Genomic DNA, 18,900 nt, shown 5'->3' on the forward strand with positions numbered 1-18,900 from the left:
TCATTTGTTTGTGCTTGACTTACGGTTAGCAGCAATTTAGTGATCCCTTCGAAAAATCCTTCAGAGGCTCCTCCTGGAAACCCCACGAAAATTCCTTTAGTAAAACCATACATTCCTAAAAGAACTTCCAACGGAATTTCTATAGGACCTTCGGGATGAATACTCATAGAGTGATTGGGTTTTGTTTTCCCATATATTTAGTTGATTTTTCCATATACATTTTATGCTCGTTCCATGTCATCCGCGAAGCAAATAAATTGACTGGATCTGTTGAAAATCGTACCCCGGCTGTTACACCCGGCTCTCCGCATGACACCTTCTAGCGCAATGCTGAACAACAGGCACGAAAGTCCATCGCCTTGTCTTAGTCGCCGGCGCGATTCGAACGAACTGGAGTGTTCGCCCGAAATCTTCAAACAGTTTTGCACACCATCCACCGTTGCTTTGATCAGTCTGGTAAGCTTCCCAGGGAAGCTGTTCTCGTCCATAATTTTCCATAGCTCTACGCGGTCTATACTGTCGTATGCCGCCTTGAAATCAACGAACAGATGGTACCTGGTATTCACGGCATTTTTTAAGGATTTGCCGTACAGTAAAGATCTGGTCCGTTGTCGAGCGGCCGTCAACGAAGCCGGCTTGATAGCTTCCCACGAACTCGTTCACTAATGGTGACTGGTAGCTGTTCAGTTTCCCAGATTCTGACTATCAGTTTGTGCAGGCAAGTGGCCAGCTTTTCCGGAGCTATCTTGATGAGCTCAGCTCCGATACCATCCTTACCAGCTGCTTTATTGGTCTTTAGCTGTTGAATGACATTCTTAACTTCGCTCAAGATGGGGGCTGGTTGGCTTCCATCGTCCGCTGAACTGACGTAGTCATCTCCTCCGCTGCCTTGACTTTCATTGCCTGTACTCTCAGTGCCATTCAGATGTTCCTCGTAGTGCTGCTTCCACCTTTCGATCACCACACGTTCGTCCGTCAAGATGCTCCCATCCTTATCCCGGCACATTTCGGCTCGCGGCACGAAGCCTTTGCGGGATGCGTTGAGCTTCTGATAGAACTTGCGTGTATCTTGAGAACGGCACAGCTGTTCCATCTCCTCGCACTCCGCTTCTTCCAGGTGGCGTTTCTTCTCCTGAAAAAGGCGGGTCTGCTGTCTCCGCTTCCGTCTATAACGTTCCACGTTCTGCCGGGTACCTTGCTGCAGCGCGACCGCCCGCGCTGCGTCCTTCTCCTCCAGAATCTGTCTGCACTCTTCGTCGAACCAATCGTTCCGTCGACTTCGACCCATATACCCGACGTTGTTCTCCGCTTTGACTGTATTCCAGCAGTCCTCAAGAGGGGCCCCATCGAGCTCACCCTCTTCCGGCAACGCTGCCTCGAGATGCTGCGCGTATGCAGTGGCGACATCAGGTTGCTTCAGTCCCTCTAGGTCGTACCGCGGCGGTCGTCGGTACCGAACATTGTTGATGACGGATAGTTTTGGGCGCAGTTTAACCATCACCAGATAGTGGTCAGAGTCGATGTTAGCGCCACGATATGTCCTGACGTCGATAATGTCGGAGAAGTGCCGTCCATCAATCAGAACGTGGTCGATTTGTGATTCTGTCTGCAGTGGCGATCTCCAGGTGTACCGATACGGGAGGCTGTGTTGGAAGTAGGTGCTGCGAATGACCATATTCTTGGAGGCGGCGAAATCAATTAGTCGTAGGCCGTTTTCGTTCGTCAGCCGGTGAGCGCTGAACTTTCCAATAGTCGGTCTAAACTCCTCCTCTTGGCCAACCTGAGCGTTCAAAACTCCTATGATGATTTTGACGTCGTGGCTTGGGCAGCTGTCGTACTCACGTTCCAGCTGCGCGTAGAATGCGTCCTTATCATCATCAGTGCTTCCGGAGTGTGGGCTATGGACGTTGATTATGCTGAAGTTGAAGAACCGGCCTTTGATCCTCAACCTGCACATTCTCTCGTTGATCGGCCACCACCCGATCACGCGCCTTTGCATGTCGCCCATCACTATGAAAGCTGTTCCCAGCTCGTGTGTGCTGCCGCAGCTCTGGTAGATGGTATGATTACCTCTAAACGTTCGCACCATTGATCCCTTCCAACAAACCTCCTGCAGCGCTACGATGCCGAATCCACGGTCCTTGAGCACATCGGCGAGTATGCGTGTGCTCCCGATGAAGTTGAGAGATTTGCAGTTCCACGAACCGAGTTTCCAATCGCTAGTCCCTTTTCGTCGCAGTGGTCTTCGCCGATGGTTCCGGTCCGTACTCTCTTGTTGATTGTTCGTTGCTTATGATTTTTTAAAGGCTGGCTTGCAGGGCCTGACACCAAACCCCCTACATTTCCGGAGGACCATTCCTCCTTATTTCCGGTGGACCATGGTGCACAGTTTCACTTAGAGTCCCTCGCTGGCACTCGGACGATGATCAGCCGCCCCTAACATGGAGAACAGACGCTGTTGTGAGCCGATCCTGACATGGAGAACAGACGCTCAATAAGATTTGCACCTCCGGAGAGGAGCAAACCCCCCCTTCCCTGTCAGCATACGACCATAGTTCCCACCGGGGTTGGTTACCCGATCTTCCCTAAGGTTGCTCGTATCCCGGCCAGCACCGCGGGGAGGTAGGGATAGGAGTTGCTGGGTAAGAGGCTAAGGACCGCGAGATGGGGTCTATTTTATTCCTTCAGGTACGCGAAGTACCAATGGTACGCTTTACCCAGCATTTGCCGTGCCTATTAAGTTTAACTATTCGTTCTCAAAATTGATTATATTTGCAGTCTTATGGAACCAGAAAAATGTTCCAAATATTGCTTTTTGTTGTTGAAACATTTCGATGAAGGTTAGAAGGTGCAAAATTTGATAGCGCTCTAGAGATACTATGAGTGGAAGAGGGTTGAAGAATTCTTCAAATATTGCTTAAAGAATTTGTTTGTTGAAAATTTCTTAGAATTTGTTTTGAAAATTTCTTCAAGAAATTTGTTGGAAACCCATTTGGAAAATCCTTTGAAAACTCCTTTAGGACAGGGTTCTCAACCTTTTTCTTGTGAGGTGCCCCTTCCAACTTTTGCATTAATTTAGGTACCCCCTATTTTTATCATCGAAGCGTAACTCAAAACTGACCTTAGGACTAACAGGATATATGGCTCTCCATTATTCACATGGTTTTTATCCAAAAATTGTCTAAAATTTTTGTTATTCCGGGAAGCTTTCCAATTCAATACTTACATATTCAGTTTATACGTCAAGCTTCCTACAAGACTTTATGGATTTTCATAAGCTTCCGATCCTCTTGAATGAAGGCTTCCGTGCCTTTTGAAAGAAGGATTCCGAGCCTGTTGGAAGGCTGCTTCCGAGCAGTTTGAATGGTGGTCTCTGAGTTTCTTGAAAGGAGACTTCCGAGCCTTTTGAACGAAGGAATCGAAGCCTCTTGAAATTAGCCTTCCAAACCTGTTGCATGAATGCTTCCGAGCCGTATGAAAAGTGGTCTCTGAGCTTCTTGAAAGGATGTTTCCGAGTTTCTTGAAAAGAGGCTTCCGAACCTTTTGGGTCTTGCAAACCTTTAGATTTTAGTTGAAAGTCATATTATTCAACATTTTTTGTCTCAATCAGATATATTTCATTAGATTTTTAAAATTTGCTCCTTCGTTGATTTGTTCTTCTCGCCTTTTGTCCCACTGCTTTTCATACATTGTGCTGGTTGTGGTTGGTAGGCTTAACTAGGTTTCAAGTTACTAATCGTCATGCTTATTACTAATTTATTATTAAGTTTTAATTGGAATTGTAATGTATCCGCCATTACGCATTTTTGTTAGAGGTACCACCTGGGGCCAGTGAAGGTACCCCTAGGGGTACATGTACCCCAGGTTGAGAACCGCTGCTCTAGGATTTTTTTCTGATTTTTTTTTTAAACGAATTCTTTCGGAAATTTTGTAAGCGAACCCTTCACATTTTTTCAAAGAAATGATTTTATTCGAGAATTTATCTTGCAATCGCCTTCGAAGTTTATTTCAAAAATCCAGAAATTCGTTCGGGAACTCATCTGGGAATCTTCTCCAGGAAAAAAATTCTTTGTCATCCATATACAAATGTGCTTGACAGGGTTCGGATTTCTCACTCACTCACCCGACAACAGATCACTCCACCATGCATTTTATCCGGATAAATTACAATGCGATAAACTCCGGCACAAGCGATGGTTCGTAAAATTGTTATCCTTCTTCCCATGTTTCGCGAAAATGTTGTGTGAGAATACTTCCTCACAGGGGGACCATGAAAAATCACACTCCTCTAAATGGAATAATCGCAGGTTTTTATTCATATGAGTGAGAATTCCGAAGCCTGGTGCTTGACTTACGGTTAGCGGCAATTTAGTGATCTCTTCGAAAAATCCTTCAGAGGCTCCTCCTGGAAACCCCACGAAAATTCCTTTAGTAAAACCATACATTACTAAAAGAATTTCCGACGGAATTTCTATAGGATCTTCGGGATGAATACTCATAGAGTGATTAGGTTTTGTTTTACCATATATTTAGTTGATTTTTTCATATACATTTTATGCACGTTGAGCAGCCACTTGGGCTTGACGGATCTGGCTGAAATTTTCACATTAGCTTGTGGGAGAAAAAGTTCAAAATTTCAGGGGGAATCAGCGTCGAAAAAAATATTTTTATTTTTTGCATGTGTAAAAGTGTGGCCTACATTAATGTATAAACTTTTTGACACACCCAAAAAACAAATCCTCAAAAAGCGATCTAGAGTGCGACGTTGCAATTAAACAAACGAGTAACAGTTAGATAGAAAAAAGCACAAGCGAGATCGGGCAGGTTCGACTATTTATTGTATAAAATCTTGGGATTATACAATTCTGCAAGATTTTAATTTAAAAATTGAAAACTCTTTTTATACAGACACTGTATTAAAATAATACAAAATTGTGAAATGTCAATACAATGGTTGTAATGAAATTCTAAAGAATTGTTCATGCCAAAACATGATACAGTTTCTGTAAGGTTCTTTTGCAGAACTGTATTAAAATTCGCTCGTTGGGCGCACTTGTTGGAACTTATCATGCCGTTTTTCCGCAAGTTGCATTCGATGTATATTTTGGTCCCATTATTCGATATTGAAAATTGCATGCCGGAATGATTTAGAAATCATTGTTTTGCCATTCTCGTACGTACGAGTAGGGGAAGAGGCCCCAAAACGCCCCCCCGATGCAAAACGCCTTTTGTGGTTTCCCTCATATTTACCGTCATTAATATGTCCGTAACAAAACTAGATCTAAAATTATGTAGGATAGGCGAAGAAAGTTTCAAAATAGTGCATGGGAAGGTCGGAAAAACCGAAAATTTCCACATTTTAAAGAAACATCTAACATTTTGGCGAGGCAAAACGCCCTAGTGGCAATAACCTACAAAGTACTTGCGTCTCCACGGACTATCCATACTAGAATGCTGATTCGCCGACGCGTGGTACTTTGTTCCCTGGGAGCCGCCAGCTGAAAGGCGTTTTGCCTCATGAGTTTTCCGGCAACAAAATATCACCACTTTTTTGAAATGTGAATATTATCAATATGATTGAGATTTTTGACAATTTTTGAATGGCATCAACTAGCTATCTTGTTTAACTGATGCATAATGTAAAAATACCCATGAATAGCGTTACAAGTAAGACAATAGAGCAGTGTTTGCTTAGCTAGGGCATATTGCCCCCCCTTCCCCTAAAGACTATTCGCCCCAAAAACACACTTTTTTTTTATAGGAAGCCATGAGAGTCTATAATAATCAGACAATGAGACCCCTAGTCTTATATAGCAATCGACTCAGTTCGACAAATTGAGCTGATGTGTGTGTATGTGCCCATTTTCAGGCACTTATCTTAAACCGATGGAATCCTGTCTCTTTTTTTTCTATTGAAAATTGTCCATATCGGACTATGGGATCAACAGTAATGGCCAAAACGATTTAGTGATCTCTTCGAAGACACTTAACTGGGGAGACTGGAGAGACTTGATCCCCTTTTTTGATCTCCGATGTATCACAGCTAAAAATAAATAAACATACGCGATTTCCACACAGACTCTCTGAGAAATCTAGTAATTAACTTTACTGATGTATGACAGTCCTTAAATTATTGTTGTTATTGATACACAATCGATTTTTTGGAGTGCTGTCAGAAATCGACTTTTAAAATATTCGGGGGAAATTGATCCCTCTCCAAGAACTTGCTTTGATAAAATTAGGAAGGTGCCCTCAGATTTTTCAATATTTTTCCTTCAAAATACGCGAAATTTTCTAATTGCTGTGCGTATACTTACTTGGCCATCTGCGAGTTGTGGGGCTTGCCTAGGATGTGGTGGGGTTTGACAGTGGGCCCTGTTAAACCTCTATAAAAAGCTGCATGTATCCGCAAGTAGGCCCCACCAAAGCGACCGTGTGCCGCTCAAAGCGCACAAGCCCAAGTCCTGGTGTTAGGTGGGACGCTAAACAGCCCTGACACGACGGCCCTCCGACGAGACAGGAGGTTTGCGCTGGCCCAATAAGCCGCCTAGAAAACCAATCATTACGAACAATATAAGAGATAATGCGACTCGATATAATCGGCAAAGACCTAGGCAACGAATACAGGATCACGATTGGAAGCTTGGAACATGGAATTGCAAGTCGCTAGGTTTCGCAGGTTGCGACAGGATGATCTACGATGAATTACATCCCCGCAACTTCGACGTCGTGGCGCTGCAGGAGATTTGCTGGACAGGACAGAAAGTGTGGAAATGCGGGCATCGAGCGGCTACCTTCTACCAAAGCTGTGGCACCACCAACGAGCTGGGAACCGGCTTCATAGTGCTGGGTAAGATGCGCCAACGCGTGATTGGGTGGCAGCCAATCAACGCAAGGATGTGCAAGCTGAGGATTAAAGGCCGTTTCTTCAACTATAGCATCATCAACGTGCACTGCCCACACGAAGGGAGACCCGACGACGAGAAAGAAGCGTTCTACGCACAGCTGGAGCAGACATACGATGGATGCCCACTGCGGGACGTTAAAATCGTCATCGGTGACATGAACGCACAGGTAGGAAGGGAGGAATGTATAGACCGGTCATCGGACCGGATAGTCTGCACACCGTATCGAATGACAACGGCCAACGATGCATAAACTTCGCAGCCTCCCGCGGAATGGTAGTCCGAAGCACCTTCTTTCCCCGCAAAAATATCCACAAGGCCACATGGAGATCACCTAACCAAGAAACGGAAAACCAAATCGACCACGTTCTAATTGACGGTAAATTCTTCTCCGACATCACGAACGTCCGCACTTACCGCAGTGCGAATATTGAATCCGACCACTACCTCGTTGCAGTATGCCTGCGCTCAAAACTCTCGACGGTGTACAACACGCGTCGAAGTCGGACGCCGCGGCTTAACATTGGGCGGCTACAAGATGGTAGACTAGCCCAAGAATACGCGCAGCAGCTGGAAGTGGCACTTCCAACGGAAGAGCAGCTAGGCGCAGCGTCTCTTGAAGATGGCTGGAGATATTCGATCCGCCATTGGTAGCACCGCAACCGCTGCACTTGGCACGGTGCCCCGGATCAGAGAAACGACTGGTATGACGGCGAATGTGAGCAGTTAGTGGAAGAGAAGAATGCAGCATGGGCGAGATTGCTGCAACACCGCACGAGGGCGAACGAGGCACGATATAAACAGGCGCGGAACAGACAAAACTCGATTTTCCGGAGGAAAAAGCGCCAGCAGGAAGATCGAGACCGTGAAGAAACGGAGCAACTGTACCGCGCTAATAATACACGAAAGTTCTATGAGAAGTTAAACCGTTCACGTAAGGGCCACGTGCCACAGCCTGATATGTGTAAGGACATAAACGGGAACCTTCTTACAAACGAGCGTGAGGTGATCCAAAGGTGGCGGCAGCACTACGAAGAACACCTGAATGGCGATGTGGCAGACGAAGATGGCGGTATGGTGATGGACTTGGGAGAACGCGCGCAGGACATAATTCTACCGGCTCCGGATCTTCAGAAAATCCAGGAGGAGATTGGCCGGCTGAAGAACAACACTGGGGTTGACCAACTACCAGGAGAGCTATTTAAACACGGTGGTGAGGCACTGGCTAGAGCGCTGCACTGGGTCATTACCATCATTTGGGAGGAGGAAGTTATGCCGCAGGAGTGGATGGAAGGTGTTGTGTATCCCATCTTCAAAAAGGGCGATAAGCTGGATTGTAGCAACTACCCTATCACATTGCTGAACGCCGCCTACAAGGTACTCTCCCAAATTTTACATATGCCGTCGACTAGCACCAACTGCAAGGGAGTTCGTGGGGCAGTACCAGGCGGGTTTTATGGGCGAACGCTCCACCACGGACCAGGTGTTCGCCATTCGCCAAGTACTGCAGAAATGCAGCGAATACAACGTGCCCACACATCATCTATTCATCGACTTCAAAGCCGCATATGATACAATCGATCGGGACCAGCTATGGCAGCTAATGCACGAACACGGTTTTCCGGATAAACTGACACGGTTGATCAAAGCGACGATGGATCGGGTGATGTGCGTAGTTCGAGTTTCAGGGGCATTCTCGAGTCCCTTCGAAACCCGCAGAGGGTTACGGCAAGGTGATGATCTTTCGTGTTTGCTATTCAACATCGCTTTGGAAGGGGTAATACGAAGAGCAGGGATTAACACGAGTGGTACAATTTTCAATAAGTCCGTCCAGCTATTTGGTTTCGCCGACGACATAGATATTATGGCACGTAACTTTGAGAAGATGGAGGAAGCCTACATCAGACTGAAGAGGGAAGCTAAGCGGATCGGACTAGTCATCAACACGTCGAAGACGAAGTACATGATAGGAAGAGGTTCAAGAGAAGACAATGTGAGCCACCCACCGCGAGTTTGCATCGAGGTGGTAGAAGAATTTGTGTACTTGGGCTCACTGGTGACTGCCGAAAATGACACCAGCAGAGAAATTCGGAGACGCATAGTGGCTGGAAATCGTACGTACTTTGGACTCCGCAAGACGCTCCGATCGAATAGAGTTCGCCGCCGTACCAAACTGACAATCTACAAAACGCTAATTAGACCGGTAGTCCTCTACGGACACGAGACCTGGACGATGCTTGTGGAGGACCAACGCGCACTTGGAGTTTTCGAAAGGAAAGTGCTGCGTACCATCTATGGTGGGGTGCAGATGGCGGACGGTACGTGGAGAAGGCGAATGAACCACGAATTGCATCAGCTGTTGGGAGAACCATCCATCGTTCACACCGCGAAAATCGGACGACTGCGATGGGCCGGGCACGTAGCCAGAATGCCGGACAGTAACCCGGTGAAAATGGTTCTCGACAACGATCCGACGGGCACAAGAAGGCGAGGTGCGCAGTGGGCAAGGTGGATCGATCAGGTGGAAGATGACTTGCGGACCCTCCGTAGACTGCGTGGTTGGCGACGTGTAGCCATGGACCGAGCCGAATGGAGAAGACTCTTATATACCGCACAGGCCACTTCGGCCTTAGTCTGATTAAATAAATAAATAATAATACTTACTTGATACTTGATACTTGATGGGCTACAGCTCTTCAATGAACCTACGCCGAATGGAGTATCCTTCTTCGCTGGACTCGATCCTGGGCCAATCGCTTCCAGTCGCCCTGAACATTAAGCGCCCTCAGGCCCTCTTCAACTGCAAAAAGCCATCGTGTACGTGGCCTTCACCGAAGCCTGTGGCCTCTTCCGGGTTGTCTACTAAATATTATCTTCGCCGGCATACGAACAACGTTACCAGCCCACCGTAGTCTGCCGTGTTGTATAAGCTTAATAATCTTCAGCCCTTTATACCAGGCTTGCCAAAAACTCCTCGCCGAGTAGAAAATGAGCAAGAGCAAGCGTTTTATTTGAAGAGCAGAAATAAGCATCAAAACTCACAACATTGTGCATCATTAAACCCGAGCTTGTGCGTCGCAAAACAAGAGCGAGTCTGTTCATCTTGTTCTTGTGGTGCGTCACTCACTTACACTCACACTCAAAACAGGCTCTAAGATTTTTTCCACACACAAAGCGTCGCTCCGGAGGGTCAATGAGTGCTCTTTCGCCCGACGCCTCACTCACATGTGTTTTTATTTTGCACTTCCTCACTCTGCTTTTTTGTACCTCTGCTTCTTTACGCTTCCACTCAATTGTGAGGATGCGAAGGCACCATTTTGCTGATGATGATTTTATTTGACTCTAGCGAGTGTGAGGAGTTTTGTCAAGCCTGCTTTATACACCTGATACAATTCGTGGCTCATGCGACACCGCCAGATACCGTACTCCTGTTTACCGCCGAGTATTTTCTGCAGCACCTTACGCTCAATCACTCCGAAAGCTCTCCGATCAGCCTTCTTAACGTCCATGTTTCATGGCCGTATAAAGCCACCGGAAGATTCAGAGTAGTATACAGCGCGAGTTTTGTTTTCGTTTGCAGACTGCGGGACTACGGGACGGGAAGTCCGTAATAAGCCCTATTTGCAGCTGCAATACGCCTTTTCACCTCGCGGGTAACATCATTATCGCACGTCACTAATGTTCCAAGATACACAAATTCTTCTATTACTTCAAATTTTTCACCATCCAGTACCATTTCGCTACCACCACTACTAATGAACCCACGTTGATTGCCAGCGACCATGTACTTCGTTTTGCTGGTATTGATCGTAAGTCCAATCCTCACTGTCTCCCTTTTGAAAGGCACAAAAGCTTCTTCCACGGCACGGCGATCAATCCCGATAATATCGATATCGTCCGCAAATCCCAGGAGCATATGCGATCTTGTGATAATGGTACTGCTTCTTTGCACACCAGCTCTCCTAATCGCTCCCTCGAGCGCTATATTGAACAGTAGATTCGAGAGTGCATCACCCTGCTTTAATCCATCTAAGGTAACAAATGACGTCGATATTTCATCCCTCAACCCTTACGCTTGATTTGAAGTTATACGAATCAGTCGTATCAGTTTCGCCGGAAAACCATGTTCAATCATAATTTGCCATATTTGAAATCAATAAACAGATGATGTGTCTGATGTGTCTGCAAGTTGTACTCCCGGAATTTATCAAGGATTTGTCTCAGGGTAAACATTTGATCCGTCGTTGATCGGCCCTCACGAAAACCTGCTTGGTATTCGCTGACGAAGGACTCTTCAAGCGGTCTCAATCTGTTCAACAGAATACAGGACATAATTTTGTACGCCGAATTAAGGAGGGTTATTCCTCGGTAATTGGCGCACTCCAGTCTGTGCCCTTTCTTAAAGAAAGGGCAAATGAGGCCGTCCAACCAGCTAGCAGGCATTTCCTCGTCTTCCCATATTTTCGACATAATAAGTATTTTCAATACTTTTATGAAATGATCTTCAGGCTTCACCACCGCTACTTGGGTTTTTGGGGTGAAAGTTTGTTGATGTCCCTATAAGGTGCTTGATGGCCTTGTGTTACTTCTTCTGCTTTATAAGATAAGTCTGTCAAGGAGATCAAGGTTTCGATCCTTGGCTCTTTCCCATCTCATATTGGATAATTTCATTAATCATATTGCTCAATCTCTTTGCAAATCAAATTCCCATTGCTAGCAAGCAGAATTCTACAATAAGAATTGCTATAACAAGCTGCCTTGTAACTTAGTAGCATTAAAATTAAATGTAAAAATAACGGATGCTACATACCGCCACTATTCACATGCAGGTCTCATACAAGTATGAATGTTTGAGGTTGTAGCACGGGTACACACTGGTTCAGAAGCCCCCAAAACGTGCGTTTTTTAGTTTTCGACCTGAAAACTACATTTTAGAGTCATGATGTCTTCAGAAGAGTTGAAGAATATTTCTTGGGCTTTCTTTTGATAAGAAAATATCAATGATCTATCCACCTTGAAGGGCGGTATGGAATAAAAAATTTACGCAGATGTACAAAAGCAGTGGTTGTTCTCTGCAGTGTTATAAAGAATGTGAATTGGAACATCTTTTCTGAAGACACAATATTGGACAAACGGTTTTGTAAGGAATGAGAGCACGTTTTGTATGAATGACCCCCAAAAATCATATTTTGAGCTTAACTTTTTCGGAAATGATTTAAGCACTATGGTTTGTTCTAGAAAGTTGTGCATAATGACAAAAAACATGTTTGTCTAGAAGACTACTTTGATCTATCTTGAAACCTGTCAACGTTATTAGGGAATCTTTAGAAAAAATAGTCAATTTTCACATCAACACACCATGAAAAGCGGCAAGAGGCGGCAAGCCAAACAGCCACTATCTGATAGATTCGGTTTTAAGCTACCGAATGCACAATGTTTTGTTTTGTTCCATCGTGTTCCACTATTGTTTTGAATCAACTTAAAATAGTCCTTAATGTACGTTTTTCAGTACAACTGTTATGTAAACAATTAGAAAGTGGCTAACATGATTGGTTATTTATTGCATAGTAACAATCTCCATCAAGACGAAACAGCCACATTTAAGACGAATGGCTGTCATTTGTCGAAATTGTAACCATGCAATAAATAACTAATCATGTTAGCCACTTTTTAATTGTTTACGTAACAGTTGTACTGAAAAACGTACATTAAGGTCACTCCTGACAGAATCCAAGTTTCAAAGTGTTCGCGTTTTCGGGGGCACACCACTCGATACGGAGGCGGCGGACAACTGTCATTTTTGTTGATTCAGCTTTGCTGCGTCGCAGCATGCGTGAAAAGGTAAAAATGACAGTTGTGCGTTGCCTTAAGGACTATTTTAAGTTGATTCAAAACAATAGTGGAACACGACGGAACAAAACAAAACATTGTGCATTCGGTAGCTTAAAACCGAATCTATCAGATGGTGACTGTTTGGCTTGCCGCCTCTTGCCGCTTTTCATGGTGTATTGATGTGAAAATTGACTATTTTTTCTAATGATTCCTTAATAACTTTGACAGGTTTCAAGATAGATCAATGTAGTCTTCTAGATAAACATGTTTTTTGTCATTATGCACAACTTTCTAGAACAAACCATAATGCTAAAATCATTTCCAAAAAAGTTATGCTCAAAATATGATTTTTGGGGGTCATTCATACAAAACGTGCTCTAATTCCTTACAAAACCGTTTGTCCAATATTGTGTCTTCAGAAAAGATGTTCCAATTCACATTCTTTATAACATTGCAGAGAACAACCACTGCTTTTGTACATCTGCGTAAATTTTTTATTCCATACCGCCCTTCAAGGTGGATAGATCATTGATATTTTCTTATCAAAAGAAAGCCCAAGAAATATTCTTCAACTCTTCTGAAGACATCATGACTCTAAAAAGTAGTTTTCAGGTCGAAAACTAAAAAACGCACGTTTTGGGGGCTTCTGAACCAGTGTGGGGTAGCGTGGCAGACGTGTGTTTAGTATTAGAATCTAATAGCATTCAAATTCTAATTGTAAAAATTTCATCCCATTAGAGTTTGCTGTAATACTTTCTCATTGCTCTAGTACTTCTAATTCTCATTCATATTCCCATCCCATAGATCGCATCACTTTTACCAAAGTGGATCTAGATAATGTAGCCCTTCATACTAACAAGTTATCCTATCCTGAGACGATCGTGGAGATACAGAGGTATACTCGGTCTCTAGTAACAACGAGAGTTGAACTAATAATCCTTATTTTTTTGATGATTGTAAGGACGTGGCCGGCGTCGCGATTGACTTAGTGAAATGCAATGAATTTACGAAATTCGCACATTGAGAATGATAGCTAAAACCCAAGTTCCATTCAATTGGTTCCTTAAGTTTGGTCTGAAGATTTGCTGAAAAAAGAAAACTGGTCCAAAATCGTTATAATTAAATTGGATTGCAGCACTATTCTAAAAAGTGTTGACCTGGGTAGGTATATATTGAGTCAAAAGACTTTTTAATGGGTAAGGTCAGTTTTCACCGTAAAATCAAACAGATTCCGATTTCTATTTGATCCATGCTCTACATACGACTGATTCGTGCTTCCGTATTACAACACAATAATGATTTGTAATCTATTGGAATATTACCGAACCACATTTGTATCCTCCGAGTGACAACTTTTACTTTCCTTTGGTAAACGTTTACCATTTTCTGGAAGTAACGAGTCACATCCGAGGTCATTCGCCAGCACAACAACGTGGTATGCGGTAACGGAACAGCCGACGACGCCATCTCATTAGCACCACTTAGTGTATCACAACACAATGCGTCTTCCTGGGCCATGATGTAATTTCATTCGGGCATCAGAAAATCGGATCAACACATCGGTGGACATTTGGAGGCAATCCATCGGAACGTTCAGCTGTGGGTGTCGTACTTTCTTAGTTGGAAATGATTTCTATTCTGGTTTTCATTAGTCTCGTTTACTCCGTGGTTGGTCACGGTCATGATAAACACGTGACAATTGATAATGTCAAGTACAGCTATGGAATTTGTAAGTTGAACGTACAAAAGCTGTGTATTTTCGTATAATTATTGCCTAATCTTTATTTTTAGTTGCCCCTGTTGGATGGACTGTCGGAGGTTACGTCTGGTACATCTCGATGCTGGGATTAATATTGGGTGCTCTGGTTTTGCTCTATTTTAGCAAAGGATGGGGTACCTCTGGAGCGTATTACGATGGATTTTTTAATCGGCGTTCATTGGAGTAAGTATGAAGAACTGTTTATCTGCCTATAATATAGATATGTAATGTTATTTTATTATCTTTTAGCTATCAAAGAGCATTTGGAGCAGAAAACGGCATATTCGATCATTCGAGCGTACAAACCGAAGGTAGAAGCTATCAATTATTCTGGGACGATCGGATACGTGACATTCATAATCTTATTCGGACAAACGATTAGGTTAATGCTGAATTCAAGACTGTAAATATTTTTAATAAATGACATAAATACAATGTTGTGTTATTTGTCTATTATAACAATGGAACAGAGGACGAAATAGGATAAAGATTCCATCAGTTCACATTCACAATTATGAACATTTCCGCTCTACCTTTTTTTTTGGAATTTTGTTTTGGAAGATTGTTTTCTATGCCGATTTTTCACCACATTTTAAGTTTGAAAATTTTCATTCAATATTGCAATATTAGAATTTTCAAAGATTCCATATACTTATTCTGTATTTTCTATGTAAAAAGTTGGAGAAATATTGTGGATAAAAAAAATCTCAACCTAATTAAAATTTTCTCAACTATCAACAATTCTTTCAGAGCTCCAGATTTTCTTTTTGAAAAAAAAAAATTAACCCTTTCAGACCCACGGGGTAATATATATATATCATATCATATATGACCCCAACAGAAAAATAGATGTATAAAATCGCACCATGGATAAAAATGAACACTCTCTTCAGCAAAATTGGTTGAAATTAACTCCCCTATCAAATTATATTATCAGGCTTGGGCGATCAAGGCGCTACGACAACCTAGAACGTCATATACACGGTGAAGTTACGAAAGAGAAAATTTTAGGTATATTGGCAGCGGATTGTATTGTTTTCTAAATAAAATTTTTATTCAAACGTATCCGTAGATTAAGAAAATTATTTTGAGCTTTTTAGTGGAATGTCTTCACTTGTCTTAAGACGAGTTTGTACAATCCCATTGAATTCCACCACTTAATTGTATCTTGACAGATACGTATTTCGACCTCAACAGTAAGGCCGTCTTCAGTGTCTCGTACTTGACTCGACTTTGTACAAGTACGAGACACTGAAGACGGCCTTACTGTTGAGGTCCGTATCTGTCAAGATACAATTAAGTGGTGGAATTCAATGGGATTGTACAAACTCGTCTTAAGACAAGTATCCGTAGAGTTACTGCGATGTACAATAAACTATTTTTTAACTTCCTTGAACGTCCTAGGCCATCCAAACATTCCTTGAGTTTAGGACTTGAAATCTACAGCTGCCAAAAAAAATCGCTTTTCATTACTGAAAGGTTCAATATGCATTCAAATACATCCATTACACCTCCCGGAAGGACAGTGGATATCGTAGGATGGTTTTGAGATATTCTGGGCAACCCAAAACGTCATAGAGTTCGGGACTTGAGATCTACAACAGCTTAGAAGCTATTTTCGGTTCGCAAAACTTCAATATCTGTTCATTCATTTCATTTTTTCATTCATTCGTACGCAAAACTTCAATATCCGTTCAATTATATCCATTACACCTCCCGGGAGGTCAACGGATATCGTAAGATAATTTTAAGATATTTTGGGCAATCCAAACTATCCTTGAGTTCGGGACTTGAGATCTACAGCTGCTTAGAAGCTCTTTTCGGTACTCAAAGCTTCAATATCCGTTCAATTATATCCATTACACCTCCCGGGAGGTCAACGGATATGGTAAGATAGTTATGAGATATTCTGGGCAATCCAAACTGTCATTGAGTTCGGGACTTGAGATCTACAGCTGCTTAGAAGCTCTTCTCGGTACTCAAAGCTTCAATATTCGTTCAATTATATCCATTACACCTTCCGGGAGGTCAACGGATATCGTAAGATAGTTTTGAGATATTCTGGGCAATCCAACTGTCCTTGAGTTCGGGATTTCAGATCTACAGCTGTTTAGAAGTTCTTTTCGTTATTTAAAGCCTCAATATGGATTCCATTACATCCTTTACACTTCCCGGGAGGTCAACGAACATCGTAAAACAATTTTGAGATATTCTGGACAATCCAAACTGTCTTTGAGGTCTACAGCTGCCAAAACTTTATTTGAAATGCTGGAGCTGATATATTCAACTGTAATAATCATATACATAGAGTAACTTCTTCTGGAATATGTTATGGATATAGTTGAATATATATCCAAGCTTGGAGCGACGAAAAAAGTTAGAGTGGTGGTTGTAGATCGCAAGTTCTGACTTCAAGGATAGTTTGGATGACCCAGGATATCTTAAAACCATCTAACCATGTCTCTTGATCTTCACAAATATATTATGGATATAGTTGAATACATATCCAAGCTTGAAGCGACAAGCTTGGTGGCTGTAGATCGCAAGCTCTGAACTCATGAACTGTTTGGATGACCCGGGACATCCCAAAACCATCTGACCATGTCTCATGATCTTCTGGAGTATGTTTTGGACATGGTTGAATACATATCCAAAATTCTAGTGTCGAAAAAATCTAGTTTCATGGGTGTATATCGCAAAATTCTATACTCAAGGACAGGATTGGATGATCCAGGATATCCCAAAACTATGGACATGGTTGAATACATATCCAAGCTTAGAGTGACGAAAAAAGGTTACATTTTAACTGGTGATCGCATTTTCTGGACTCAAGAACAGTTTGGATGCTCTAGTACATCCCGAAAAAATATTTCAACTTGTTTTATCATTTCTCCATTATAAATCACGGAAACAAATGGAACATATCAAATTTACTGCGTAATACCGCTTGGAAGAATTTGGGTCTGAAAGGGTTGAAAAATAGTTCGAATCTTGTTCAAGTTCACCCACAGTCTTCTTATGAATCTTTCTACAGTGAACCCTCCCTTACTCGATATTGAAGGGACCATCGAGATAGGGAGGTATCTGTTACGACCGAAGATCGCCTGTTGGATGTTTCGGATAGATTCTAAGGAAATAGTCGATCTTTACTCTTGCGAGGGTCAATCCAAACTGAGCTTTATTAACTCTGTTACTTCTATGTACATCTAGAGAGTATGATGAGATCTACATCATATCAACTCTCTCATCTCCCCCCTTTAAAATTCTAATTCACTTTTGTTTCAATATAATGTTCATCACTTATTTTAATCAAATTCACTTATCGTAATTCTATCAAAACTTAATCCAATATAAATCCTCTTATTTACTATGTTTCATTTTCCTTAGAAAATAAACTATACTAATCAAATCCATTTATTTAATTTTTTTTAAATTTTCTTCTTCTTAATGATAGATTTTATGTTCATATTTCTGTATTTTGAATTTTGAATTCTTGTTGAGCGGCGTAATGTTTCGTTTAATTTTTGCTTAGGTTTTGTTCCTAATTTAGAATTGCTTCTAGTAGTGCCTAATTTTGAATCTTCTTCATTGTTTTTGTTCTGTACATTATCAGTATCTATGGAATTTTTCAATATAAATGGTTTCTGTGGAATACATTTCAACTGATTTTTATGCGCTGTGCGTGTATCCCCATTGATGCAAATTATGTACGTTAGGTTAGACATTTTTTTAACGATAGTCGCTTCGGAACTGAATGCTCGCCCATTTGCTTTAAATGTATAAATTACTTTTCGTTAGGAGTGAAATGTTTCTTTTCTGTTTGATTTTTACCGTCATCGTTGAAAAGACTTTTATTATTTTTCAGGCTCGATAATTCTGTGCGAGGGAGAAAAGAAAAGATTCTTTCATTTGGAATTATTTTGTCCTCTGTAGTAGGAGTTTGTCGATGGTGGTGTAAAAATTTGTTTACTTCATTCTCGATCTGTAACGATGAAGTTTTATTAACACCGCTTTTGTGGTTTGTACTGCCCTTTCCGCCAGACCGTTACTGGCAGGGTGGTATGGCGGAGAAAAGATATGCTCAATGTTTCTCAATTCACAAAACTTTTTGAAATAGAAACTATTGAATGGAGGCCCGTTATCGCTAACAATCACTGTTGCGAATCCAAACACTGCGAAAATATTATCGAGTACTCGTGCAACAGCATCTGCGGTCGTTTTGATCATTCTATGTATCTCTATTAGACTGGCCCAGATTACTATGGGGAAAAAAAAATGTTGTCGAATTCCAAATGGCACCCCCCAGAATTGTGTCTTTGGGTGAGAAAATCAATCTCTGAAAATTTCAGCTCAATCGCTTGTTGCTTAAGCTGGCGCTTTTGATTTGAAGTTTGTATGGGGATT

The 18,900-nt window shown here is 42.3% G+C and overlaps 1 protein-coding gene across 1 annotated transcript; it reads left to right on the forward strand.

Annotated features, from left to right (window-relative positions):
• The first annotated feature begins 14,345 nt into the window (after positions 1-14,345).
• Positions 14,346-14,931, forward strand: LOC134214166 (uncharacterized). The gene is made up of 3 exons (XM_062693584.1): positions 14,346-14,466; positions 14,529-14,679; positions 14,746-14,931. The coding sequence occupies exons 1-3, from the start codon at positions 14,364-14,366 to the stop codon at positions 14,876-14,878; spliced, it is 387 nt and encodes a 128-aa protein (XP_062549568.1). The 5' UTR covers positions 14,346-14,363; the 3' UTR covers positions 14,879-14,931.
• Positions 14,932-18,900: the final 3,969 nt, after the last annotated feature.

This window comes from Armigeres subalbatus, chromosome 2 (assembly GCF_024139115.2).
Source record: "Armigeres subalbatus isolate Guangzhou_Male chromosome 2, GZ_Asu_2, whole genome shotgun sequence".
NCBI lineage: Eukaryota > Metazoa > Arthropoda > Insecta > Diptera > Culicidae > Armigeres > Armigeres subalbatus.

What these genes read in the sequence shown, in the direction of transcription:
- LOC134214166 (XM_062693584.1), top strand. Translation starts at nt 14,364, where the DNA reads ATGATTTCTATTCTGGTTTTCATTAGTCTCGTTTACTCCGTGGTTGGT. An exon ending in CAAGTACAGCTATGGAATTT is followed by an intron (nt 14,467 to 14,528) that starts GTAAGTTGAACG and finishes CTTTATTTTTAG; the next exon opens with TTGCCCCTGTTGGATGGACT. An exon ending in TTTAATCGGCGTTCATTGGA is followed by an intron (nt 14,680 to 14,745) that starts GTAAGTATGAAG and finishes ATTATCTTTTAG; the next exon opens with CTATCAAAGAGCATTTGGAG.